This window comes from Fundulus heteroclitus, unplaced genomic scaffold (assembly GCF_011125445.2).
Source record: "Fundulus heteroclitus isolate FHET01 unplaced genomic scaffold, MU-UCD_Fhet_4.1 scaffold_42, whole genome shotgun sequence".
NCBI lineage: Eukaryota > Metazoa > Chordata > Actinopteri > Cyprinodontiformes > Fundulidae > Fundulus > Fundulus heteroclitus.
The window spans coordinates 793938-820621 of NW_023396835.1; the positions used below are offsets into that span (position 1 = coordinate 793938).

The 26684-nt window shown below is 41.7% G+C and overlaps 3 protein-coding genes and 1 long non-coding RNA gene across 8 annotated transcripts; 2 read left to right on the forward strand and 2 right to left on the reverse strand.

Annotated features, from left to right (window-relative positions):
• Positions 1–4906: 4906 nt before the first annotated feature.
• Positions 4907–7193, reverse strand: LOC118556313 (E3 ubiquitin/ISG15 ligase TRIM25-like). Its single transcript, XM_036131357.1, has one exon. It carries the CDS (start codon positions 6925–6927, stop codon positions 5266–5268), a length of 1662 nt encoding a protein of 553 aa, XP_035987250.1. The 5' UTR covers positions 6928–7193; the 3' UTR covers positions 4907–5265.
• Positions 7194–7925: 732 nt separating this feature from the next.
• LOC118560378 lies at positions 7926–8350 on the reverse strand. Its single transcript, XR_004929292.1, has 2 exons — positions 8312–8350; positions 7926–8222 (listed from the first exon to the last, which is right to left on the reverse strand). It is a non-coding gene; the product is annotated as an uncharacterized LOC118560378 (long non-coding RNA).
• Positions 8351–10002: 1652 nt separating this feature from the next.
• Positions 10003–18452, forward strand: LOC118560377 (intraflagellar transport protein 57 homolog). Of its 5 annotated transcripts, XM_036131353.1 has the most exons (12): positions 10335–10458; positions 12522–13073; positions 13727–13901; positions 14169–14287; positions 14369–14459; positions 14591–14674; positions 14756–14878; positions 14961–15032; positions 17679–17810; positions 17901–17963; positions 18056–18122; positions 18212–18452. In XM_036131353.1, the coding sequence occupies exons 3-12, from the start codon at positions 13782–13784 to the stop codon at positions 18391–18393; spliced, it is 1053 nt and encodes a 350-aa protein (XP_035987246.1). In that variant the 5' UTR covers positions 10335–10458; positions 12522–13073; positions 13727–13781; the 3' UTR covers positions 18394–18452. The 5 variants fall into 5 exon arrangements, with proteins under 5 accessions (XP_035987248.1, XP_035987247.1, XP_035987244.1 ...); XM_036131351.1 differs by lacking the exon at positions 12522–13073 and having other exon boundaries at positions 10007–10458; XM_036131352.1 differs by lacking the exon at positions 10335–10458 and having other exon boundaries at positions 12344–13073.
• Positions 18453–18528: 76 nt separating this feature from the next.
• Positions 18529–21201, forward strand: LOC118560375 (E3 ubiquitin/ISG15 ligase TRIM25-like). The gene is made up of 2 exons (XM_036131348.1): positions 18529–19628; positions 19710–21201. Exons 1-2 carry the CDS (start codon positions 19169–19171, stop codon positions 20831–20833), a joined length of 1584 nt encoding a protein of 527 aa, XP_035987241.1. The 5' UTR covers positions 18529–19168; the 3' UTR covers positions 20834–21201.
• Positions 21202–26684: the final 5483 nt, after the last annotated feature.

A 26684-nucleotide genomic window follows, 5' to 3' on the forward strand; every position in this document is an offset into this window, starting at 1 on the left:
TTCACCTTTACATAATCTTTATGTGTTTTGTAATGTGTGTTTTGTTTTAATTGTGTACAACAAAATCTGAAGTGAAATGCATGAAGTCGTGTCTGCAGAACTCATCTGTGTTTGTTGTCGAAGGTTGTCCGATGCCTCAGTCATAGTCCTTCATTGTCCATTTTCAGTCCAATGTCTAAATTCAGCAGCCCAACATTCTCCTTCTCATCAAGAGCCCATCCTCCAGTCCTCACGCCTGCAAACAGAATGAATTCTGCCAGCATTTTTTGCCAAAGAAAACGCTCCATAGGTTGAAAAGAAATTACAGCAAAGCAGTCACAAACATTTTAACTACAGTGTTCCCTCTAACAGGACAAACATAAAAGAAACAAAAGGATAAAAAAAAAAAAATCAAACTTTGTCTCTGACAAAATAAAACTCAAAACTGGATCAGGCTGAAGTCAATGACATCACCTTTTCTCTTTTGTCCCAAGGATCAGCCCCCATGGCACTGCGGCACTGTTTCTGCATTCTCTCGCATCTGAGAATGTCTAAAATGAGACTAAATCTCTATGTTAGCACAATCCTATCATATTGACCAGGTTTCTTTGCAAAGAAAAAGAAGCAGAAAGATAGAGCTGTTAATAGCAGAAAGCAACAAACATCTTTAAGACACCACCTTTCCTGCTGGAAGATCTGGCATAACTTGGTTAAAACTAAGTATAATTTAGTGTCCAAATCTGATTATAACTCCTTTAATCTGAAAGCAATAACTCAGAGAAAAACAAGAGTGTTAATAGCATGCAGTTAAAACCCTGGTCCCCTTAGTGTCCCTTTAACGTGATGTTTTTTTCCCCCTTTTTTCTCTGATCCTGGGAAGGTTTCTATTCTTCCCCTTTCCTTTGAAACTTTGTTCAAAACACCTCCAAAAGGAAGGAAAAAAACCCGAAAGAAATTAACCAAACAAAACTAAAACAAAATTGTTTTCCAAGGAGCACAATTATGTCTTTTCTAATATGACATAGGTTTTTGACTTATTACAAACCTTTTTGATATCCTTCTGGTCCTTTGACCATGTGTATTTGCTGTTAGTAATACTTTTATTCATATATACCTTTTCAATCTTAATTGGTCAAGGGTGAAACTTTAAAACAATGATTTTTCCCTTTTAGTTTACTGAACTTCTAGTGTTTCTCTATAAATGATAAGAGTTTTCCCCATAATTCCGCACATTGAGAAGGCTACCCAAAACAAACCAAGATTAGAATTAGAATTTAACTGAAGGGTTAAAGCTGGCTTTATTTTATTTTTCCCCTCTGACATAGTTTTCGTGCCCCAGGCCAGAACACACAGACCCAGCCTCGCCATAAACATTCAGATGTTTACATCATGGTCAGATTTGTTTATCATATCTATTGTCCTTCTCAGGTTATACTGTCCCTCTGAGGATCGCCTCAGCTCAGCATAACTAATAACATCAGATGATTTTGTAACTGATGACGCGTGTAACGTGGCCTTCTGATATTTTGACGCTTTTCAACATTTCTCATTAGTTGCATTCAAATCCCAAGTAAAAAGAAATAAAATAAATGAATAGAAAACCCTAGAAAAGCAACCATATTTAGTTCCATACAGTTTGTTCAAAGCACAGTTTTCCCTCATCTATTTAAATCAAAAATCTTGTATATCTAAACTTCTTTCAACTGGACTGGTTTGTGATGAATCATTATTATTACAAGCAATGAGATCTCAGTAATTTTAAATTACTTTAGGGCTAAAAAACAAGTGATAGGATCTCAGCCTAAATTTGTAAAACAGTAAACTTAACAAGCTTATGTAACGCTTATTTCCAATTTCTAACAAAGCTGAAATATTTCCGTTCAAGCCATGTTAATCTCTCCGTGTATCAATTTAATTTGGTCCTGATATTTAATGTTAAAAAAACAAACTTTGTTATTTAAATCTCTCTTTTACTGTACCTCTATTGTTAACATAGTCCATGCTTAAAATGTCATTTGAATTACGGAGCTGCAGTTCTCCCAAAACAAATGAACATTCTGAAACCATGAACATTACTTTTACCCCGAATTAATTCACACAGACGAACGTTTAGTTACATAGATACATACATACGTACGGTTACATACAAATGATGACATTCAGACAGACAAACACGAGCAGGCCTGCTTTTTCACCATCTTAAATAGTTTTTCATAATTTTTAAACGTCAACGCCGAAAGATGTTTTCAACGCGTTAAGTTCCCGCTTAGTTTAAAAGGTGGAGAGCGTGCGCTGGTTACGACCCCCCGATGCTTCGTCCACACGCGGTTTTACGCTTCAGTCCCGCAAGAATACAACTCTGTGTCTCGCAGACACTTGGACGCTTACCCATTTTTGAAAGTTATACGTCGCTATTAGCAGTTCAGACCAGTTTTATCCACAACGGAAGTGCCTAATCGGTCCCCACGTAAACGCTTCCCCGGTGCAACGCCTTTTTAGTTTCGTTTCCGTGTTTTTATCGCTTTTCTTTTTTCTCTTAATTTTATTTTTATTATTTAGTAGCAGTACTGCAATAAAATAAAATAATAGTAATAATAATAATCCCTATGTGAGAAATCTGCATGTTTAATCAAATCATTTCAAATCATTTATGCATGTCATGCGTCTGGGCCCCTACGTTTTTCAGCATGAAATCGAACGTCTCACCCTGGGGCAAGGCTGGACCCTGAAAAACTCTGCCTTTCCCCCATTACACTGACTCTTCTGCTTCCAGACTTTTTTTTTATTATTTTATTTATTTTATCCTTTTTTTGTGTTTTTATTATTATTTTTTACGTCCTTAGCACGATCGACCAACTAAATGAAAGGCCTCACATCCGATGGTCGCCTTTTTGGTATAATGGTCGGGGTCCCCACTTATCAAAGCTGCAAACGTCTTCGCAACAGTCAAGGACTTAAGCATCCCTGCCGCTTTCATCCACAACAGAAGTGGACAGCCTCTTGAACAAACCCAAGACAAGAGGACTTTAATGGACCAGCTGCAAACTGCTCAGCCGGTCACCTGTTCTCCAGGTGAAAATCACTCTGCCACTCCTCCCCCCTTGTGGGAAAGTCCGTATTTCAGCTGAAAACGTATTCTAATTAAATTTTGAATTTTAGTCTAATGTTTAAACCTTAGTCACCGTTCGGTATTGCGAACCCTGTTTTATTTGCCTTAAGGATTAAATATAATTCATTATTTCTACCGGCTTTTACTTTTACTACCTTTTAGGTTTACAGTTTTAAATTTAAAAATTTCTTGAGGTATACTTTAAAATGGGGTTTAAAATTTAAAAGCTTGCAAGCATTTTTGACCAATCGCGTTTGTTTTTAAAAGAGCTGGAAAATAATCCCCTTACCGTCTCATGAAAGAAAGGTTCGGATCTTCGCGCCGACGCCCAGAGACGCTCCGAGACCAGGAGCTGCTCCACATCCCTTGAAAATCCATTCGGGGTACCAGAGGCCGGATAACCTCTCCGGGCCGGCCAAAGCAGCTCCTGTCCCCGGACTCCCTCGCTCGTCGGTCGGAGATCTTGTTCGTTTACGCCAAATTGTTGTGGGAGTTTTGGGTGGAATATTAAACAATAGTAACTGAGTTCCCATCTTTACTAAATGACGAGACGGTGGTATAACGTTCCAGCACTTTTATTGAGAAACAGAGCAGATATTCACATAGATGGAAAGTAATCGCACCCCACGGTTCCGCTGCAGTCTGCGTCTGCCCTGTCTCTGTCTGTGTCACTTTTCGGGCTTCCCCTAATACTGCACCGTGGCCTTCCCATGAGACAAAACAAAGACAGTCTATCGTAAACAATCAGTATCCCTCAGCAGCTGCAGCATTTGGCCTTGCAATCAGAAAACAGTGGATCTTATACACAGACATCAGGTCTCCAGGCCTCCTCTGTCCGAGTGGTGTGAGGCCATAGTGACTTCAGAATAATAATTCTTATAACAGTTGTCCTTTATGGAACTGATGGAACTTCATTTAGTTCCTTTTTGCAGTGAAGATTGATGCATTGATACAGGATGGTCTTTTTCTGGGCTCATTTAACCATTAAACTATATTTTAATCAGTCAAACTTTATTTATTGAGCATTTTTCAAACAATAAAACTGCTTATACTGAAATGGAAATAAGACTTTGCATGGTTGGGACGGTCATGCAGTCACGCCGCTGCAGTACTGTGGAAGGTATGTTTATTTAAATAAAAGGTAACTTGATAACTGCTACAATTATGATGTCATCTTGGTAATATTTCTCTCAATAAGCAGCAGTGTAACTTCAAGTGCCTCTGTTGTGCTTTGCTATGATGCTCTGCTTAGCAGCCAAGGTTAGGGCAGTTAGAAGGCCAAGTTTTTTCAGCTCACTGCTGTGAAAATGCTCATGTTAGGCCTCTTTCTAAAAGCTGACATCTCACTAAATTCAGACGCTTCATGGATTTAAAAGTTGCTTTCGATGGAAGTCAGAATAGAAAATTAAGCTTTTAGAAGCTTTCGCTGTTAATTTAGACTTATGTTACGGTCTGTACTGTCCACAGAGGTGGGCAGTAACTAGTTACATTTAATAATAATAATGATAATAAGAATACATTTTATTTGTAATGCACATTACATTTAAGAAAAATCTCAATCATCATAGAAGGGTAAAAGCAAAATTTTAAACTAAACATCGCTGTTTAGTTTTAAATTCTTGTTTCTTATGCACACATACATTTTTAACACAAAGATCAAACAATTGTACTTTTTTACTTTTACATGGAACGACTTGGAAATGATTAAAATATATTCCCATTATGCTAAGAAATGTGCGGCAAAATACAATATTAACACACACACACGTATAGATATATCTATCTCTCTCTCTATATATATATATATACACACACACACACACTTTTACAAGAGAGTAGAGAGAGATGAGAGTTGAAAATAATTCAAATTCAGATAATTTAAATCAAATTATCATGATTCTGAGATATGTGTGATTTATTTACATTTTCAAAAGAAAAAGAAAAAAACGTTACATTTTTTTCTATTTTGTTGCTGATCAGCTGGTTTAGAAAACAGTGCTGAGAAATGAACAAACCCAACAGAACCAGAACATCAATTCTGAAGGAAAACAAGTGCTGACAATCTCTGACTATTGATTTCTGTGCAGTTTAGACATAAAACAACAACCATCAAGAAAATAATCTGCTGGAGATTTAAAAACCAGAATCAAACTCACTGAACCTTCAGTGGATTCTGTCTATTTGGGTTTACAGAACTCAGCAGAACCTTCATAACAAACATTAACTCCAGCATGTAGCGGCTGAGTGAAGGTGGTCTGGACTCTGTGGAGGAGAGTCATGGTTTCAGAGACGCTGTAGAAGGACAGAATACCTGCTCTGTGATCCAGGTACACTCCTATTCTGGAGGAACCAGGACCTGAGATGGAGGTCCAGATGTTGTTGTGACCAAATTCATATCCATCTATGTCACAATCTAATGCCCAAGATTTGTCATTACGTCCAAATTTACATTCATTCCCTCTTCCTGCTCTGCTGATATTCTTGTATGTGACTGCTACATCAACTCTCTCTCTCCTCTCCACCTCCCAGTAACAACGTCCAGTCAGACTCTCTCTACTCAGAACCTGAAAACAACCAGTGAATCTGTCTGGATGACTAGAATCAGACTGAGGTTGATACATCCCTGTCACCTTCCTGTTCCCCTCTGATAGTAACAGCTTCCTGTGTGCTGTGTTTGGATCCAGTGTGATTTCACATGAATATCTCAAGAATCCAGCTCTGCTCTTTGGTTCTGGTTCTGACAGTGAAACATCCACCTCAGTGAGTCTCAGTGAGATGTTTGTCCATGCGTCTCTCAGGATGTCCTGTAGTTGATCTCTGAGCTCTGACACAGCTGCTGTCACATCCTCAAAGTAGCTCAGAGGACGGATCTTGATGCTGGATGAGTGTGTAGACTCACTGAGTGCTGACAGTGAGGGGTAGTTGTGGAGAAATTGGTTGTGATCCTCTGTGTCTGAGAGCTGCTTCAGCTCAGCGTCTTTCCTCTTCAGCTCAGTGATCTCCTGCTCCAGCTTCTCCTGAAGCTCTTTGACTCGACTCCCTTCAGTTTCCTGCTGGGATCTGATCTGCTGCTTCACATCAGAGCTTCTTTTCTGGATGAGACGGATCAGCTGAGTGAAGATCTTCTCACTGTCCTCCACTGTTTTATCAGCAGAGTGCTTGATGGCCTCCAGCTCCTGTTGAAGCAGCTTCACATCTTTCTCTCTGTCCTGGATTCTCTGCTGGATGTTTTCTCGTCTCACCTCCAGCTCTCTCTGCCTCTCAGTCCTTTCTGCTGCAGCTGACACTGTGTCGTGGCCTTTATGTTCATCCACAGAGCAGAGATAACAGATACACTTCTGATCAGTACGACAGAACATCTTCATCACCTCATCATGACGAGAGCAGATGTTCTCCTGGAGGTTCTTGGAGGGCTCCACCAGCTTGTGTTTCTTTAGTGGAGCCACATCATAATGAGGCTGAAGGTGTTTCTCACAGAAAGAGGCCAGACAGACTAAACAGGACTTGATGGCTTTCAGTTTTCTTCCAGAGCAGGAATCACAGGCCACATCTTCAGGTCCAGCATAGCAGAGATCAGCAGGAGCAGCTTGGAGTCCAGTCTTCTTCAGCTGCTCCACTAAAGCTGCTAACATGGTGTTTTTACTCAGCTCAGGCCTCGGTAGAAAAGTTTTCCTGCACTGAGGGCAGCTGTGGATTCCTTTCTGATCCTCTTCATCCCAGAAGTTTTTAATACACTTCATACAGTAGCTGTGTCCACAGGGAATAGCCACCGGATCCTTCAGTAGATCCAGACAGATCGAACAGGAGAAGGTTTCTCGGTCCAGCTGGTTCTGCTCCATTTCTCCTCTCGGTCACAGTGACTGTGTGAGTTTCATTTCCTGAAAACAGCAACAGCTCTGAGCTCTGATCTACGAATCACGTGTCAGAGCAGAGAGGCTGCAGCCAATCAGCTTTCACCTCCAGCAGATGTTGCTCCACCAGCTTCAAGGTGTGTCTGAGAGCAGGAAGAACAGGGAGGGTTATCAGGTTTTACAGCCTGCAGGATAAGGAGCAGGGCCTCATTTATACAACATTTTAGGGAATCTATACTAAAAGTGTACGAACACCAAGAAATAAACTATGTTTTCGCTTAGTTTTCTCAGCATTAAAATCGGAGTAGAACTGGAAGGTTATTTGTTGTCCACTTTAAAATGGATTTTTAAAAACTAAGCAGAGAACTTTAACGTTATCATTCAGTAAACTAATGACACACCTAAAGGTTTTTAAGAGAACTTCCAAACTAAAACTGGACTTGAAAGTTTATTAGAAGTAAATCAAAAGTACCTGGAAGACTTCAAAGTTCTTAAATTGGGCCACTTCAGTCCCAAGAATATATTTTTGGTGATCTTCTAGTATACCTGCATAGATTACCTTGGTGATTTTGGGATGTATACTTCTGTAATCTTTGTTCTGGTAGAGGTTCAGATGGTTTTCTGACTGTAAGAATTTTATTTTGAAGGGTTCAGCGTCGTCTACCGGCAAAAACATCCGGTTATGAGAGGTTTTTTGTTGAACTTTCCAGTAACTCTCAGCTGAAATATTGTGGGAAGTTTCTGCTTTCCTGGCGAGCTCTGCAGGAAATCTTTCTTTCTTTGCTCCCATCAAAACTAATCAGTTTTAATCCGTTTAAAGCTCAACAGACGCTGATTTAGATGCTGCAACGGCGACATGTGGTGGAGGGTTTGCATAATTACACCTAAAAAGAATTTAGCCGTTTAGAAAAAAAATCTGTTTATTTAAACAACAAAACAACAAAACAACAAAATATATTACAGAATGAAATAAATATATTTCATAACACAAAACAGATGTTTGCTGGTTTTCTGCTCAGTCTTCAGGACAGAACAACACTCCCGTCCCGTCTGGAAGAACAGAACCTGCTGAGGGCTCTGGGGCCCGTCCCGTCGGCGGTTCTAAGCCAAGGGCCCGGCGGCGGGCTCGGGGATGTTGGTGGCGTGCATGTCCCGCGTCATGTTGGACTTCTCTTTGAGTTTGGCCTGCAGCAGCGTGTGCTGGACCACGCCTATCCTCACGTCCATCTGGACCATCTCCTGCTTCAGCTTGGTGAGGCTCTGTTTGATTTTCACCAGCGGGGCTGGAGAGGAGAGATGGGAACACAGACAGAGGAGGGATGTCAGACACGCTGGGGGCAAAAACAAGGACTCCTCTAGAAGTCTGCTTCACCTCCATCACACATGCCGCAGTGACATTTTCTGGCCTAGATGATTTTTCCATGTCTGGCTTCTAAACTCAACGAGTCTTCTGGACGTTTCTTAAACAGATCCCCAGGGTCCGTCTCCCAGGGATCTCTGTTTCTGGTCCTCATGGACCGATGTCCAGCAACGCTTACATCTGTCTCTTCCTCATCACACATGAAACAAATAACCGGGCCCCTAGCAGGACTCTGCAGTATGTGCCTGCATGCTGAGGAGGTGATTCAGCCACTTGGTTCAGGTGTAGGTAGCACTGTTGCCTTGCAGCACGGAAATAAATGAATAAATACAAATAATAACAGCAATGAATGAAAACCATCAACATCAAAGATTAAAAGTACAAAATCACACAGTTTGCACACAATAACTCTATACAAAAGCTACATTTACACTCTGCAGATGCTTTATACAAAAAGTTAATAAAATAACTATAAACCAAAGCTATAAAACTACTTTTATCCAACTAGATTTAAAACTGTGGATAAAAAGGAGTCATTTTACAGACGTCTAGTGGTGCTTTTTACCACAGCCACTAGAGATGGAAACTATGCCTCAACTCAAGCTCAGCTCTCCTGCTACAGCTGTACTTTCCTAGATCTGCAAAGCAAAGTTTCTATGGTTCTGTTAATACCATTTATAGCAACATTCAACAATTTCCCCCTGGGATTATTAAAGTATGTCTGATTCTGATTCTGAAATGAGAATCACTTTATGTTTCAATCTACTTTAGCTTTTCCATTTTAAGACGTAATGATAGTAACTGATTTTAATATGAATATATTAAAGGGTTTTCTTCTGTTTTGTGGTGCCCACAGGGGGCCAAAGGGCCCTTGTTGTTTATTGCTGAATGGACCAATCAGGTCTAAAGGATGGATGGACGGATTTAGGTGTGTTAGACCAGAGAGACATCTTAAAGGTGCAGTCCTCAAGAGCTGGAGGTAGAGGCCCCTTTTAGAGCCATGAATCCCATCTCCAGCAGAAAGTGGTTTGTGCAAATGGAGTCTTTGCAAAAAGAAAAAAAACAAACAAAAATAACTCTACATGTTTGAAAACATGACCATCAAAGCTTAATAAAAAATAAATAAATGTTGATGCCGAGCGTGCAGCAAAATCCAGACAACTGTTGTCATTGTTTTCTCTCAGAATCAGTCATCAAGAAACAGAAATGGTGGAAATCATGATTTGAATGTAAAGAGTTTAATAAATAAATAGGAAATAAACTTGCAGATGAGCTAAAAGTGAAGGTTTGAGTTACAGCTAAAAAACTGTTTGGAGGAGAAAAGAGGAAACAGCATTTATATAACTGAAAAATGTGTCATTGTAAAATATTATAAGAAATATAATAGAAGAAACAACAAATAAATCAGGATTGGCAAGTAGCCTATAATGTTTGTTATATGGAACAGGAGCAACAGTTTGGCCTGCAGTAGATATGAAAGAGAAAGGAGGAGGAGAGTGGACTTTGATGGAGGTTTCAGGAACAGACTGGGAGGCAGATGGTCCAATAAACACCAAGAAAGCATTTTACTTGTTATTTTAAGCGAAACGGATGAAATAAATAAAGTAAAAAAATAATCAACTGCTGTTGCGCCACTGGTGTACAGTAGGTGGCGGTATGCACCTTTACGTTCTTGCAATCCTGCCAGTAAAAACGAAAAGAAGAAGAAGAAGAAGATGAAGACCGTGTAGCTTCGCCACCGCGTCACACTAAACGCAGTTTATCACCAGGATCGTATCTACACCATTTAGACTTTAAACGCAAATCTTAAATATATAAACACGTTTAAACTTGGACTTAATTACCATGCTAGCAGCTAGCATTAGCCACATCTGCGGCTAGCGGCGGTTAGCTTTCGGTTGCCGTGGCAACGGGCAGCGCGAGCACCGAGGAGGCCGCGGAGCGACTCCCTGGGCGCCATTCAGCTGTTTTTATTGTCAGCGTTAGTATTTAGGTGATTAACGGATGGCCGAGGAGGGGAGACGCGGAGAGGAGGAGGACCGGGGGCCCGGGGCGGCTCACCGGGGCTTTGTGCTGATGGAGGAGCTTGTGGAGAAGCTGAAGCTGCTGAACTACGAGGAGGAAGTTCTGGTGAAACACAACATGAAGAGCCTGAGCAGGTGAGCCCCGGCGGGCCCCGAGAGGCCCTGCAAGGCCCTGGAGCTCCATGGAGAGCCGCTTTCTTTCTCCTCCGGGGGGGAAATGTGCAGCTTGGGGTGTAGAAGGGGGACAACATGGCGCCCTCGGTGTGTTCAAAGTGTGGAGCAAATCTTTCAGGTTTTCCCAGCAGGAGGTCTGGAGACACGGAGGCGTGAAGCAGGTTCCTCCTCAGGTCTGTCATTAAGATGGTTAGAAAGCTTTGGAGCCTGAGCCGATCCGCTAGGATCCAGTACCAGAACCGCCCAGATCCACTCCTCTCCTCAGACTCCTTGCAGCTTTGCAGCAGTCAGCAAAGCAGCAATCTGACTGAAGCTTGTTTCCTTTGCTGTAGAAGAAGTTGAACTGTTTGAGAAATGCTCAATAAATCAAGTTTGACTGACTGAGATCTAGTTTAAGGTGTGAATGAGGCCAGAAAAAGACCTTGCATTTATTCTGCTGCCCTCTGCTCATCTCACATTCTGACCTTAAACATGTGGAAAATGATCTGGATTCACTTTGATGGTGAATCTTTCTGCTTCTAATTTAAAATAATCTGTGTAGAACCCTGACAACGTGCCTCCTTTACACAGTGACCATGTAAACCAGGCAGAACTGAGAACCACGTGTTAAAATCTGCCCATAAACTGAAGCACTGCAGGGGAACGAGTTCCACCGACGGAGAACCAGAACACATGAAACATGTGAGGAACACGTTCTGATGCTGGCCTGAATTTTAGAAGGTCTGCTAAAGAGAGAGCAGACGGTTGTGGACGCGTTGCCAGCGGCTCCATCCAGGAGCGTCAGAACGGTGCAAACAGGAAGGTTTAATGTGAGCTGAAGGAGACGTTTGTTTCCTCAGACGTTTAACGCTGCCTTTCTGCAGCTTTTGGTGAAGAAGGCCAACTGGATGTGGTTGGTGTGGATCAGGCCAGACATGAAGGGCTCAGAGCGTCAGTGTGGACCGGCTCCTTCTGCTCCTTTCCACACATCTGCTGCACGCCGCTCTCTTTGTTACACTTCTTCACAACAAGGAGAGCAAAGAGACTTTTTAGGTCTGTGTAGAGCCGTCAGAGCAGCTCACACTGACCTCAACTACAGAGTTCCTGCCAATCCTTAAAAAGGCTTAAAAGGCATTGGATTCTTCAGTATAAAACTAAGGCCTTTATTGGTATTAAAATGTCTTAAATAGGGCTGAACAATTAATCGCATTTTCAATATAATCGTGATTTAAAATAACGCAATTTCCAAATCGCAGAGTCTGCAATTTTTGGCTATGTAACAATTAGGGAATTAGACGCGTCCATTAGGTGTTGGTAAAATGTTTAAAGTGGGTTTGCCTCCACATGGAAGGGAAGACAGTTGCAGCAGTGAGATAATCTAATTTTATTACTTGTTTTAGAGTTTTTATAATCATACAAAGCATTAAGTACTGGTCAATGAGTTTAATACATAGACTTGCTTGTTGGTTGGACTTTGCACTTTATCTTCTACAAGGATTGATGTCTAATTAAATTAAAAGCTGTTCTCTTGAATAATATTCTGATCAATAGAAACATTAAAAGTTCATATTTAAAATAGTCCTTGTTTACAAACATCTTTATTTAGAGGCCATTTTTGTTGCTTGTGGTTAATGCGGAGAAAAGTCAAAATTGCAATTTTGATTGAAATATATTGTAGGCAGAACGCAATCATGTCTGCTCCGAGTTTAGATGCTGTGGGTCTTTTAGCAACTAATTCACATGGCGAGGAAACAAATTGATTTGTTGTTTGTATATATTTTGAAACACTTGATAAATTAAACTGGGAAAAAAAATTGTATTAAATCACAATATTAAGAAGAAAAAAATCGCAATTAGATTATTTTACAAAATCGTTCAGCCCTAGTCTTAAATCAGTCATTCATAGGTCTTAAATTTGTTACCACGTCATAAATAGGATTTTAGTTTTGTAATCCATATCAAGCATTAAAATAACTACAACAGTTATTTATTTATTTTACCTACTGAACGGCTCGCTGTACCCTTTATTGGTTCTGTCCCAATAGAGAAACCAATAAAAACCATGTTGTGGACTTTGGGGAGATGCGCCACTTTTTATCTGGACAACATGGGGAAGTGTAAATTCGTCCAGCCAAGAGTTTTCTGCATGGCTAAAACCAGGACCAGGGAATGTGTATGAGGCAACGGCGTATTTTGTGCAAGGAGTCATTGAAGCTCGGCATGATGGGAATGAAGGCGGTGGAGTCACACATGTGAAGGTGAAACACAAAGCGTCCAAATCAAGTTACCCAGAAATAGCAGGTATGTCTCAGTTGTGTTCCTCCTCGTCTCTGCGATGCCTCCACAGCCGTCTCCGTCATCAACGACAGTGATGTTGGTCATCGCTGTGGCACAGCAACAAACCTCTGGACAATGTTTGGCGGTACCAAAGCAGAGGTGTTGTGGACTTTGAACACGGTGACGGCACAACTTATCACCAAATCCAACACGCTAAGAAGGCGATATAAAGACAAAATGGCAAAGTTGGAGGTGGAGGAGGAACTGAAGAAAGCCTGCAGTACCACGCCATGCTAACACACTGCAAAAAGGGAACTCAAGTAAGGAATATTTTCTTGAAATTTTTGTATTTTTCCTTGTTTTGAGCAAGTAAACAAGATTATTTGCCAATGGAATAAGATTTTTGCACTTAAAATAAGAACAATTCATCTCCATCATCTTATTTCAAGTGCAGGGCATCTAAGTATCTTATTTTAGGGGTAAAAATACTCATCCCATTGGCAAATAGTCTTATTTAGCTGCTCAAATCGAGGAAAAATACACTAATTTCAATAAAATTTTACTTGCAAAAGGAGCTAGCACTGATTATGTTGTGGTTTTTGAAACTGATTTATTGTTTATTTTACTAGGGAACAAAACAAAGTTCATGAATTCAGTTCAATAGTTGTTAAAAAATATATCTGTCATTTATGTGCTTTTAGCTTTCTTCCTGTATGGAAAGTTTTTCAAAATTAGAAACATTCTACTGACCAGAAAGTAACGCTTTATGTTAAAATAAACATTTGGGTAAAGCAGTTTGTTGGTCTTAACTTTTTATTTCAAGTGGCCTTAAAAAGTGTAAAGTAGGAACCCTGAACTAAGTCAGGGATGGTTTCCAGCAGGTCTGCTAGAACGGTTGTGGGTTGAAATCCCAGCCCAGCTGGAAGGAAACGTGTTGAGCAGCTTGATGAAGCCTTCTGCTCTTCCTGCGCAGACATTACTTTGTCTCCAGTCCCTACCTGGCGTCCAACCCCGGCGAGCAGTTCTACATGTTCACCATCATCGCTGCCTGGCTCATCAACGTGGCGGGGCGGCCGTTCACAGAGCCCCAGGAGTACGACGAGCCCAACGCCACCGTGTCCAACATCCTGGCAGAACTCAGGGCCTTGGTGAGTCCATCATGCTGGAGCCGGAACGGCGCTGAGTTGCTGCAGCAGCGGCCATTTAAAGCCATCGCTGTGGTTTCTGTCTCTGCTTCTTAGCTGAAACGCTCCAGCTGGGGGTTTCTCACCTTTTTCAGCAAACGTCTGCTTTTTATCTGCTGCAGTAAATCTGCTGAATAAGTTTGCAGTGACGGTGAATGAGCTGCTGAATGGATGAAAGTGTTGAAAGAGAAGCAGCAGAGATGTAGGGATGGTCTCTCCCGTCTCTGTCAGGGTGTCCAGGTGGACTTTCCTCCCTCCAGACTGAAGTCGGGCTCAGGTGAGCACGTCTGCCTGGTGCTGGACCACCTGGCTGAGGAGGCGCTGAAGAGGAGAGGCTTCACCTTCACCAGGTTCTCCCACATTTCTTCCTCCCTGCGTGTTAGCGGCCGCTAGCAGAGCAGCTTGTTGATGCGGCCCGTTTCCTCCCTCAGACCCAAGTACCCTGCAGAAAAGCCGGAGGAAGACGGCGTGATGGACGACGACGCAGAGCTGACGCTCAGCAGAGTGGAGGAGGAGATGATTGTAGGGGCCTCGCTGGAGAACTTCACGCTTCTGATCAATGGAGGCCAAGCAGCCGCTGATGCAGCTGCTGCTAGAAGGTTCTCAGGGGTTCTGCTGGTTCTGATGCTTGTTGGCTTTTCATGTGACCCCAGGAGGAAGCTGACCATGAGGAGGAGGAGGAGGAGGAGGAGAACATGATGGACCTGGAGGCTCTGAAGCTACCGAGCTCTCACGCGGTGAGATTTGGTCCCGGCTGCTGGCAGAGATCGCAGCTTTGCTTTCAGTCAGGAAGTGAAACAGATTCTGTGTTCTGGCAGCAATCAGAACCGAGCTCCAAGCCGGACCGGATCCTGGAGTCCACTGTGGACGCTGCAGAGTGGAGGCTGGAGGTGGAGAGGGTCCTGCCGCAGCTCAGAGTCACCATCAGGACCGACAACAAGGCCAGAGCTCACCTTCAGCGCCTGAAGCTTAGCGGCTGGCTTCTGTGGCCAGCTTGGTTCTGACCGTGTTCTGCTCCTCCAGGACTGGAGGATCCATCTGGACCAGATGCACCAACACAGAGACGGGATCACGTCATCGCTCAGAGACACCAGGGTGAGTTCACCTGAACACGGTGGCCACCACAGCAGGAGCCAGCCATGGCTCGGTTCTGCTCAGTCCAACCGGGTCACTGCTTCAGCTGCAGAGACTCCGCTTTGCCTCTCTGTTGGTTCTGGTCCGGACCGTCGGTCTGTTGGTCCCTGCTGGTTTTCACTGAGTAACTGGGAGCCAGAAATCTGCCGGGAACAACGAGCCTCCTTAGACTTCAGGGATGAAGCGGCGCTGTTGACCCGCAGCAGAACCTTTTCACAGAACCCGTCTTAAACTGGACCTTTGTCTGCTCTCCGTTCACAGCGTCCCTCTGAGACCAGATCAAGCTCTCTGATGTCAGCAGCTAAAGGAGGAAAGGACCTCATGAGTCCTAAAGCCTTCATCCTTCTGCAGCAAATGCGTCTGAGAAAAGCTGCTTTCCACACTTTAGCCTCCCACAACCTGGAGGCACTTTTCTTCATTATTGCTGCAAAGAACTCGTTTCCTGAATGCTGATTAGAACAAAATGCAAAACTGAAGAAAAGCTTTGGAGAGGAACTTTGATGTTTTCTCACATTTTCTCACATTTTCTTCACTTCTAACTCTTGACGCACATTGACCAATAAAATGTTGTTGCTAACGTCTTCGCTGACCAATAAGAATGCGTCTTTGTTGACCAATAGGAATGCGTCTTCGCTGACCAATAGGAATGAGTCTTTGTTGACCAATAGGAATGCGTCTTTGTTGACCAATAGGAATGCGTCTTCGTTGACCAATAGGAATGTGTCTTCGCTGACCAATAAGAATGCGTCTTTGTTGACCAATAGGAATGTGTCTTTGTTGACCAATAGGAATGCGTCTTTGTTGACCAATAGGAATGCGTCTTCGCTGACCAATAGGAATGTGTCTTCGCTGACCAATAGGAATGCATCTTCGCTGACCAATAGGAATGCGTCTTCGCTGACCAATAGGAATGCGTCTTTGTTGAACAATAGGAATGCGTCTTCGCTGACCAATAGGAATGCGTCTTTGTTGAACAATAGGAATGCGTCCTCGCTGACCAATAGGAATGCGTCTTCGCTGACAAATAGGAATGCGTCTTCGCTGACCAATAGGAATGCATCTTCGCTGACCAATAGGAATGCGTCTTTGTTGACAAATAGGAAAGCGTCTTTGTTGACAAATAGGAATGCGTCTTCGCTGACCAATAGGAATGCGTCTTTGTTGAACAATAGGAATGCGTCTTCGCTGACCAATAGGAATGCGTCCTCGCTGACCAATAGGAATGCATCTTCGCTGACCAATAGGAATGCGTCTTTGTTGACAAATAGGAATGCGTCTTTGTTGACAAATAGGAATGCGTCTTCGCTGACCAATAGGAATGCATCTTCGCCGACCAATAGGAATGCGTCTTTGTTGACAAATAGGAAAGCGTCTTTGTTGACAAATAGGAATGCGTCTTTGCTGACCAATAGGAATGCGTCTTTGTTGAACAATAGGAATGCGTCTTCGCTGACCAATAGGAATGCGTCCTCGCTGACCAATAGGAATGCGTCTTTGTTGACCAATAGGAATGCGTCTTTGTTGACCAATAGGAATGTGTTTTTGTTGACCAATAGGAATGCGTCTTTGTTGACCAATAGGAATGCGTCTTCACTCTTCAGAGGAAATTTGCCCCAAAGGTGAAGACACTGTGATCTGAAAAACATACTTAGAAAAATTTAATTACAAAGTATACAATTTTAAATAAAATTGAAAAAATAAAAAAATAAAATATTTTTATATGTTGATCAAAAAGTAAAATATAAAATCTGTAAAAAAAAATTAAATAAAATTTGGGTATGAAATTTGAGTATGAAATAGAAAATAGAAAAAATAAAATATTTTTATCTGTTGATCAAAAGATAAAATCTGTAAAATGAAATAAAATTTGAGTATGAAAAAGTTATATTTTTTATATAAAATCTTAGAAAACATGAAAGTCGCCCTAGAAGTGAAGAAAATGTGATCTGAAAAACATTGTTAGAAAAAATAAAATTAGAAAGTATGAAATTGAAAAGAAAATAAGAAAACAGATTTTTTTTGTTGATCAAAAAGGAAAATATAAAATCTGTAAAAAAAAAAAAGAAATTAAATTTGAAAGAATATGGGGGGGGGGGGGGGGGGAAGAAGAATATTTGTTATATAAAATCAGAGAAAACATGAAATTTACCCTGAAAACCTTTTTTGATTAAGACATTTTTCAAAGTTTAAAATCTGGGCTGCATTTTTTTTCTAATTTCCTTTTCCAAACCGTGTTGTTTGTAACAATAAAGGAATGAAATAGTCTCCACAGCAGAAGCTCTTCAGCTGCAGTCTCAGCAGAGATCTCCTCCACAGACCGCCTGTTTTAACCTCAAACATCTTCTGCTGCTTCCAGGGTTCCTAGCCTCAAACTTGTGTCACGTCTCCCTCCGCAGCAACAAGTCCTGGAAAACCTGAACACCAAGGCGGCTGATTGTGGTCCAGAAATGTTCTGATTGAACCTACTTTCATCTCCACATGTATCATCTGGACATGAAAGCTTGGGCCTTGTAGTCGTTTCTCCAGCTGCTGGAGGACTCAGCGCTTCTCTCTCTCTGGACGTCCTTTGTTCTGTCCACCATGTTCATGTCCTCTCTGTGTCCGCAGAGCTACCTGGACAAGCTTCAGGAAGACATGGGGAAGACTCTGGAGAAGGTGGGCAGCAGAGAGAAGTACATCAACAAGCAGCTGGAGCAACTGATCCAGGAGTACCGCAGCGCTCAGGCCAAACTCAGCCAGGTGAACCAAGCTCACGCCTCCAACAGCCAAAACATGTGCAGCTTTAAAAGCTTTCTCCTGGAATAACTGCATCAACGTGTCCTCCATCAGGCCAAGGAGCGCTACAAGCAGGCGAGCGGAGGAGAGACGGAGAGAAGCAGAGTCCTGGCTGAGGTCAGCCAACACATCATCATCATCATCATCATCATCATCTTCTCTGCTGCAGCTCCAGCAAACATTGACACCAATTCTTCTATTTGTTTCAGATCAGCGAGGAGCTGGAGAAGGTGAAGCAGGAGATGGAGGACAAGGGCAGCAGCATGTGTGATGGAGGTGAAGCAGACTTCTAGAGGAGTCCTTGTTTTTGCCCCCAGCGTGTCTGACATCCCTCCTCTGTCTGTGTTCCCATCTCTCCTCTCCAGCCCCGCTGGTGAAAATCAAACAGAGCCTCACCAAGCTGAAGCAGGAGATGGTCCAGATGGACGTGAGGATAGGCGTGGTCCAGCACACGCTGCTGCAGGCCAAACTCAAAGAGAAGTCCAACATGACGCGGGACATGCACGCCACCAACATCCCCGAGCCCGCCGCCGGGCCCTTGGCTTAGAACCGCCGACGGGACGGGCCCCAGAGCCCTCAGCAGGTTCTGTTCTTCCAGACGGGACGGGAGTGTTGTTCTGTCCTGAAGACTGAGCAGAAAACCGGCAAACATCTGTTTTGTCTTATAAAAACTATTTATTTCATTCTGTAATATATTTTGTATTTTTGTTGTTTAAATAAACAGTTTTTTTTTTCTAAACGGCTGAATTCTTTTTAGGTGTAATTATGCAAAGCGTCCACCAGATGTCGCCGTTGCAGCATCTAAATCAGCGTCTGTTGAGCTTTAAACGGATTAAAACTGATTAGTTTTGATGGGAGCAAAGAAAGAAAGATTTCCTGCAGAGCTCGCCAGGAAAGCAGAAACTTCCCACAATATTTCAGCTGAGATTTACTGGAAAGTTCAAACAAAACCTCTCATAACCGGATGTTTGTGCCGGAAGTCGATGCTTAAACCATCAAAATAAAATGCTTACAAAAATAAAGAAAAGTAAGTGACAAAAATAGTTTATTTCTTAGTGTACGTACACTTTTAGTATAGATTCCCTACAATGTTGTATAAATGAGGCCCTGCTCCTTATCCTGCAGGCTGTAAAGCCTGATAACCCTCCCTGTTCTTCCTGCTCTCAGACACACCTTGAAGCTGGTGGAGCAACGTCTGCTGGAGCTGAAAGCTGATTGGCTGCAGCCTCTCTGCTCTGACACGTGATTCGTAGATCAGAGCTCAGAGCTGTTGCTGTTTTCAGGAAATGAAACTCACACAGTCACTGTGACCGAGAGGAGAAATGGAGCAGAACCAGCTGGACCGAGAAACCTTCTCCTGTTCGATCTGTCTGGATCTACTGAAGGATCCGGTGGCTATTCCCTGTGGACACAGCTACTGTATGAAGTGTATTAAAAACTTCTGGGATGGAGAGGATCAGAAAGGAATCCACAGCTGCCCTCAGTGCAGGAAAACTTTTCTACCGAGGCCTGAGCTGAGTAAAAACACCATGTTAGCAGCTTTAGTGGAGCAGCTGAAGAAGACTGGACTCCAAGCTGCTCCTGCTGATCTCTGCTATGCTGGACCTGAAGATGTGGCCTGTGATTTCTGCTCTGGAAGAAAACTGAAAGCCATCAAGTCCTGTTTATTCTGTCTGACCTCTTTCTGTGAGAAACACCTTCAGCCTCATTATAATGTGGCTCCACTAAAGAAACACAAGCTGGTGGAGCCCTCCAAGAACCTCCAGGAGAACATCTGCTCTCGTCATGATGAGGTGATGAAGATGTTCTGTCGTACTGATCAGAAGTGTATCTGTTATCTCTGCTCTGTGGATGAACATAAAGGCCACGACACAGTGTCAGCTGCAGCAGAAAGGACTGAGAGGCAGAGAGAGCTGGAGGTGAGACGAGAAAACATCCAGCAGAGAATCCAGGACAGAGAGAAAGATGTGAAGCTGCTTCAACAGGAGCTGGAGGCCATCAAGCACTCTGCTGATAAAACAGTGGAGGACAGTGAGAAGATCTTCACTCAGCTGATCCGTCTCATCCAGAAAAGAAGCTCTGATGTGAAGCAGCAGATCAGATCCCAGCAGGAAACTGAAGGGAGTCGAGTCAAAGAGCTTCAGGAGAAGCTGGAGCAGGAGATCACTGAGCTGAAGAGGAAAGACGCTGAGCTGAAGCAGCTCTCAGACACAGAGGATCACAACCAGTTTCTCCACAACTACCCCTCACTGTCAGCACTCAGTGAGTCTACACACTCATCCAGCATCAAGATCCGTCCTCTGAGCTACTTTGAGGATGTGACAGCAGCTGTGTCAGAGCTCAGAGATCAACTACAGGACATCCTGAGAGACGCATGGACAAACATCTCACTGAGACTCACTGAGGTGGATGTTTCACTGTCAGAACCAGAACCAAAGAGCAGAGCTGGATTCTTGAGATATTCATGTGAAATCACACTGGATCCAAACACAGCACACAGTCTTCTGTTACTATCAGAGGGGAACAGGAAGGTGACGAAGATGAAACAACCTCAGTCTGATTCTAGTCATCCAGACAGATTCACTAGTTGGTCTCAGGTTCTGAGTAGAGAGAGTCTGACTGGACGTTGTTACTGGGAGGTGGAGTGGAGAGAGAGAGTTTATGTAGCAGTCGCATACAAGAATATCAGCAGAGCAGGAGGAGGGAATGAATGTGGATTTGGATGGAATGACAAATCTTGGGCATTAGATTGTTACCAAGGAGGTTATAAATTTGGTCACAACAACATCTGGACCTCCATCTCAGGTCCTGGTTCCTCCAGAGTAGGAGTGTACCTGCATCACAGAGCAGGTATTCTGTCCTTCTACAGCGTCTCTGAAACCATGACTCTCCTCCACAGAGTCCAGACCACCTTCACTCAGCCGCTACATGCTGGAGTTTATGTTTGGATCACTGGAGGTTCTGCTGAGTTCTGTAAACCCAAATAGACAGAATCCACTGAAGGTTCAGTGAGTTTGATTCTGGTTTTTAAATCTCCAGCAGATTATTTTCTTGATGGTTGTTGTTTTATGTCTAAACTGCACAGAAATCAATAGTCAGAGATTGTCAGCACTTGTTTTTCTTCAGAATTGATGTTCTGGTTCTGTTGGGTTTGTTATTTTCTCATCATTGTTTTCTAAACCAGCTGATCAGCACCAGAATAAAAAAAATTTCAAATTGCTTAATTTTTCTGTTGAAAATGTAAAAAAATCAAACATATCTCAGATTCATGAGAATTCGTTTGAATTATTTCAAAAACTCTTTCAACATATAATTATAAAAAAGAATTATTGTTTTATTTTTGTTTTAAAATGTAAATAAATTACATTTCTTAGAATCATGATAATTTGAATAATTTTCAACTCTCTATGTAAAAATAAAAATATATATATATATATATATATATATATATATATATATATATATATATATATATATAAACTGTTTAATTTTGTGTTAAAAATGTAAATAAATGACATTTCTCAGAATCATGAGAATTTATTTGAATTATTTACAACTCTTTCTATATTAATTTAAAATATATATTTGTGTTAAAATGTTTGTGTGCATATAGAAAAATATGAATGCTGAAAAACAGTATTTGCGGACAACAAAACTACTCCTAAAAGTACATTTTGTCCAAAAAGTTGCTAAAGTTAACGTAACTGAGTAAATGTAACTAGTTACTGCCCACCTCTGTGGACAGTACAGTAACCGTAACATAAGTCTAAATTAACAGCTAAAGCTTCTAAAAGCTTAATTTTCTATTTTGACTCCCATCAAAAGCAACTTTTAAATCCATGAAGCGTCTGAATTTAGTGAGATGTCAGCTTTTAGAAAGAGGCCTAACATGAGCATTTTCACAGCAGTGAGCTGAAAAAACTTGGCCTTCTAACTGCCCTAACCTTGGCTGCTAAGCAGAGCATCATAGCAAAGCACAACAGAGGCACTTGAAGTTCCACTGCTGCTTATTGAGAGAAATATTACCAAGATGACATCATAATTGTAGCAGTTATCAAGTTACCTTTTATTTAAATAAACATACCTTCCACAGTACTGCAGCGGCGTGACTGCATGACCGTCCCAACCCTGAAAAGTCTTATTTCCATTTCTCTATAAGCAGTTTTATTGTTTGAAAAATGCTCAATAAATAAAGTTTGACTGATTAAAATATTGTTTAATGTCTCAATGATCCCAGAAAAAGACCATCCTGTATCAGTGCATCAATCTTCACTGCAAAAAGGAACTAAATGAAGTAAAATCTTTATGAAATGAGTGTATTTGTCCTTGATGGGTGGGCCTGGGTGGGTCTAGGCTCTCCCACTTGTTTGTTGTTAATTGTTGCTATATAAATAAAACTGAATGAATAGCGTGTTAGCAGAAGAAGAAGAGAGAAGAGGACAAGGAGAAGTTTCCTTCCAGCTGATTCAGACATGAGGGTCTTTGGTTGAGCTCCAAAATGTGCTGGAATGGTTGAGTCAGCTCTCCTCTTCCCTGCTGGCTTCTGCTGGGGGTTTTGAATGGAGCGCTGACAGAAGGGGAGGAGGAGGTGGATCTCAGAGGAGATGCCACTTTCACATCATGCTAGCTCTCCATCATTACCAACTATAGCTTTAAGGCTATTTAGATGGAGCCAATGACTGCTGAGATATTCACCAGCTACTATAAAACTCAGGAGCTGAGTCCAGAGAGCACAATCTGTAGCGCTAGCTGACAGTGGACAGCCCATCTCTGCAGGAAAACCTCACAAAGACGTTTAAATGTGGCATTAAAATAATTGGCAGACAAAACTTGTTCTTCTGCAGCTTTTTGTGGAACGGTGGTGCTCAACCAGTTCTGCTGGAAACTGATTGGTTTCACCACAGCACACAAGGCAACTTGTGTCAGAACTGCTTCATGGAGTTGGTGCTTCTGGTCAACTAGTGGTGGAAGGATTTCCATCCATGTCTCCAGGAAGCCGCCTGTCTGCACACATAATCCTTGTCAGAACTATGGACGGTGCCAGAGACGCCTGGACTCAGGCCAATGGTTTTGTTGATGTCCCGCTGGATTCTACAGGGAACAATGTGAGCATTGACTGAAGAGTAAGGTGACCAGATTTCTAAAATCAAATCTGGGGACATTTCTTGCTCGTGGATAAAAATCAATACATCTAATCAAGATGAAATTAGGAAACGGGGACAGTAATGGTTTCATTTATTTTTACATGTTTATTAATATTTAAACAATAAAAATCAAGTGTAAAAGACAGGAATGTGCCTCTCCAGACCTTTAGTGCATCCTAAGATTAATAAAATCAATAAATAGTGTTATTAATAGAAACTAGAACTGTGTCTCTGGGTTGGGGCAAAGTGGTGGGAGTGGGAGTGGAGGGGTCCAGAGTGGTTAGCAGGGTTTTTCAATTTTGTGGGGCCCAAAGAGCTCTGCCACCCCCTAAGGGGAAAGTGACATGAGGAAAAGAAAAACCAGTAAATACAAACATTTAGCCTGTGGCTGTCTGTGGAGACAGAGTCCCCCAAATTTCAAAAAACTGCAACAAATACTCATTCTGTTCACATCTACATACCTATGAGAAATAGTTTTTTCTGCGTTAACATCAAAAAGTAGCAGTCAAGCCCGCTGGTAAAGGATGATTTATGTTTCTTACTGTCAACTGACCACATAAGGGTTCTGTGCATCACAAAGCAGATTAATTTCTCCCATAATGGGCTATAAGCACATAGAGCACATAGTGCATAGAGCCTGTTTGGGACAAGACATTTTACAATCGATTGTGGTGATGTGAGGTAAAACAAAGGCACAGACTTGGAAAACCCCTTGACATGAATGCAAGTGATTGTGTGTAGTGCAGCATGAGCATAAACTTACATAAAGTGTGTATAACTACATTATGTGTATGTGTATGGTAGTAGTTGATGTGTGAGTATATTGTTTGCTCCTATAAGGTGAGTTAACTCCGGTCAGGGAGTCAGCTAACATGAGATCATCTCTGGTTTCTTCAAGGCCTTCTGTGTCTGAAGAGCCATCAGCCCCGGTATCCAGAGGTCTGGATAAAATGAGAGGAGAAGAGGATATATTATGTGCAGAACTGAAATTTTTAAAATACAAGAAAAAAACAACAACTAAACTGCCTCTTTATTGTGCCACAGCTAGGGAAGTGCAGTGAAACTCATGTTCAGTGCAGAGACTCAGAAATAGGTTATATCCTCAGACAATTGGGCTTCTCAGCTCAAACCTGAGTATATCATATCAGCACTTTATCACTTGAACTTTATTAATACTCTAAGTAAATATTTCTCCCTTCTCGTCAATCATTCTTTACATCAATATTCCTATTTTCCTCCACTCTCATTTAATCTCCTTTCTGTCTTCCTATTCTCTTCCTTTCACCTCTTGTATCAATCTTACATTATTCTAAAACAGAGACATTATATATTTAAAATCACTTCCAAAAACATTAGATTGTACAACATGAAAATGTCCAATTATTATTATTATTATTTCCTCTGATTAAATACAAAAAATGCTAATTACCACAATACTAGGAGATACAAGCAAAAACAACATAATAAATTAACATTAAACAGGCAGTTATCTCTTCCTCCATCGTTCTCAGATCATGTAAATATTTTCTCACTCAGTTTTCCTGTTACTGACTCCTATTTTTTCATGAGGAACTTTCATAAATCCAAACTGAGCAGTAGAAAAGCTAAACCTAAGCCTGGAAGTCTATGCTCATAAATCACAACCATAAATCAGCAAAACAACGTGTAATAACTCTACTAATAACTAACTATCTGAAATATAAACTAAAGGTCACCAATCAGTTCTAAAACCTCTTTAGACGAACCCTTGTTGATCCCTGGAGAACCAGCGAACCAGATTAGCGCCTTACAAAGAGTTTTCAATCATTCTGTTACATTTTATCTGAGTGTCTTTTACTGATGTGAGCAGCAACTCGTGGTCTTGTCTTACTTTTTATTGATTATTTTTTAACCTGAACACAAACCAAACATTTATCACAGGATCAGCTTGATCCAAATAAAATGAATCGATTAACACACTTACCATAACACAGCAGCTCCCCATCAGTTGCCACCAGTTGACAACGACTTTTCACTTCTTCTTCTTCTGTTTTAAAAGTGGTGCGCTCTTCTTCTTCTTCTTCCTCTTCGTGTTTTAATGGCATCTGACATCCAAAAGGATCATTACCGCCATCTAGTGGTGCACTCTGTTCCTCGTCTTTATATTATCAGCAGCGCAACCAGCTACCGCAACACATTTTCCCCCTCGGTAAAATCGGGGACATTTCCGGGGACAGCTTTAGCCGGGGACAGGTGGTCCAAAACGGGGACAGTCCCCGGAAAACGGGGACGTCTGGTCACCCTACTGAAGAGCAGCACCCTAAAAGGACGCCATCTTTCCCCCATCAGTTCCATAAAGGACAACCTGGAAAAAATCAGGACCAGATGTTGCATTTCTGCAGAATACTGATGGATGACACCAGGGATTTAATTCCAAGCGAGCGCTAAAAGTCATCTGAAAACAGATGTTAGAAATAAAGCAGAACTGATGGGTCCCCAGGCTGCCCCTGCGATTCAACAAACCACCACCAGATGGCGCTGAACTGAACCCTGATTGTTGAAGCTGGTCATGTTTGAGATGCTGTTACTGTTTCTTGGCAGGAACCATTCATGTTTCACTACAAGGATTCTGAGTAGATTAATAGATTCTGTTTCTGATGAAAATAAATGTCATTTTTATTCCTTTGAGTTTATTTTCTCTGTGAAGCCTTGGGTTCAGCTGTTTTTAGTTCTGTTTAAAAGCTGCTAAAATTTAAGATCAGACAAACAGTTGATATTGTTTGACTTTATAATCCCATCAGCTAAGATTTAATGTATAATTGCAGCAAATGTTGCTCAAGTATAAAGGAAAACAAAACCTAGAAAAAAGAAAGTAGTCTCAGAGACACGTGTGTGTTTCAGTAGTGATCAATGCTGCACCAGAGGGTTGTTAGGATCCTGAAATATGGGGACTTAGCCCCGCCCAGAAATAGTTGAAGTTTGATACAACAGCAGAAGAAATTTAATTTACTTCCATCTAATAACGATACTGAATATGCTGCAGTCCTTTGCCTCTAGACTGAGTTTTTTAGCTGCTATAAATGAAAAAGAAACATGCTTTATGTGGTTGTTTTTATTGGTAGCAGTCTGAGTAATCCCTGCAGGAACAGAGTTTGCTCGTTGTGTCTGATGAAAGTTGCTCTAGAACTCAGAAGCTTTGTTCAACCACTGTCTCATCTAAAGAACCAAACTCTCCCTTTTTCCTGGTTTTGTAATCATCATTGTAATTTATTTCACAAAGGACTAAGGCCTTCAGCTGATACAGTGTTTGTATTTATATTTACTGTTATTATAGTTTAGTAATATTTATGGTTTCTTTCATCCTCTTAGGCTAATTGATTCCTTTTCATCCAGTTTTTGTTTCACTTCACTAATTCTCACCTGGAAATGATTGAAGGAAACATCCTGGATGAATAAAGAGTGGTTCTGCAGCTATTTTGTTGTCTTATCTGTTCTTAATTTGCTCTGATTTCATGAATAATGACAGAAAGGTTTTAGAGGAGCAGCTCAGCTCTGCTCTTACTGCAGCATCAGGATAAAAACCTGTTTCTCCTCCACCAATCACAGCAGCTCTCTGCCTGAAGGAGGAAGAAAACCTCCTGATAAAAGCGCGCTTACTGTCCTCTGTCCCTCTGAACAACAACTATTTAACTATTTAACAACCACTACTTGTTTA

Excerpts from the sequence above, each read along its gene's own strand:
- LOC118560377 (XM_036131351.1), top strand. The coding sequence starts at position 10,304 with ATGGCCGAGGAGGGGAGACGCGGAGAGGAGGAGGACCGGGGGCCCGGG. Across the intron at positions 10,459-13,726 it reads AACATGAAGAGCCTGAGCAG|ACATTACTTTGTCTCCAGTC; the intron begins GTGAGCCCCGGC and ends CTTCCTGCGCAG. Across the intron at positions 14,460-14,590 it reads GAGTGGAGGAGGAGATGATT|GAGGAAGCTGACCATGAGGA; the intron begins GTAGGGGCCTCG and ends ATGTGACCCCAG.
- LOC118556313 (XM_036131357.1), bottom strand. The coding sequence starts at position 6,927 with ATGGAGCAGAACCAGCTGGACCGAGAAACCTTCTCCTGTTCGATCTGT.
- LOC118560375 (XM_036131348.1), top strand. The coding sequence starts at position 19,169 with ATGGAGCAGAACCAGCTGGACCGAGAAACCTTCTCCTGTTCGATCTGT. Across the intron at positions 19,629-19,709 it reads CCAGGAGAACATCTGCTCTC|GCCACGACACAGTGTCAGCT; the intron begins GTCATGATGAGG and ends ATGAACATAAAG.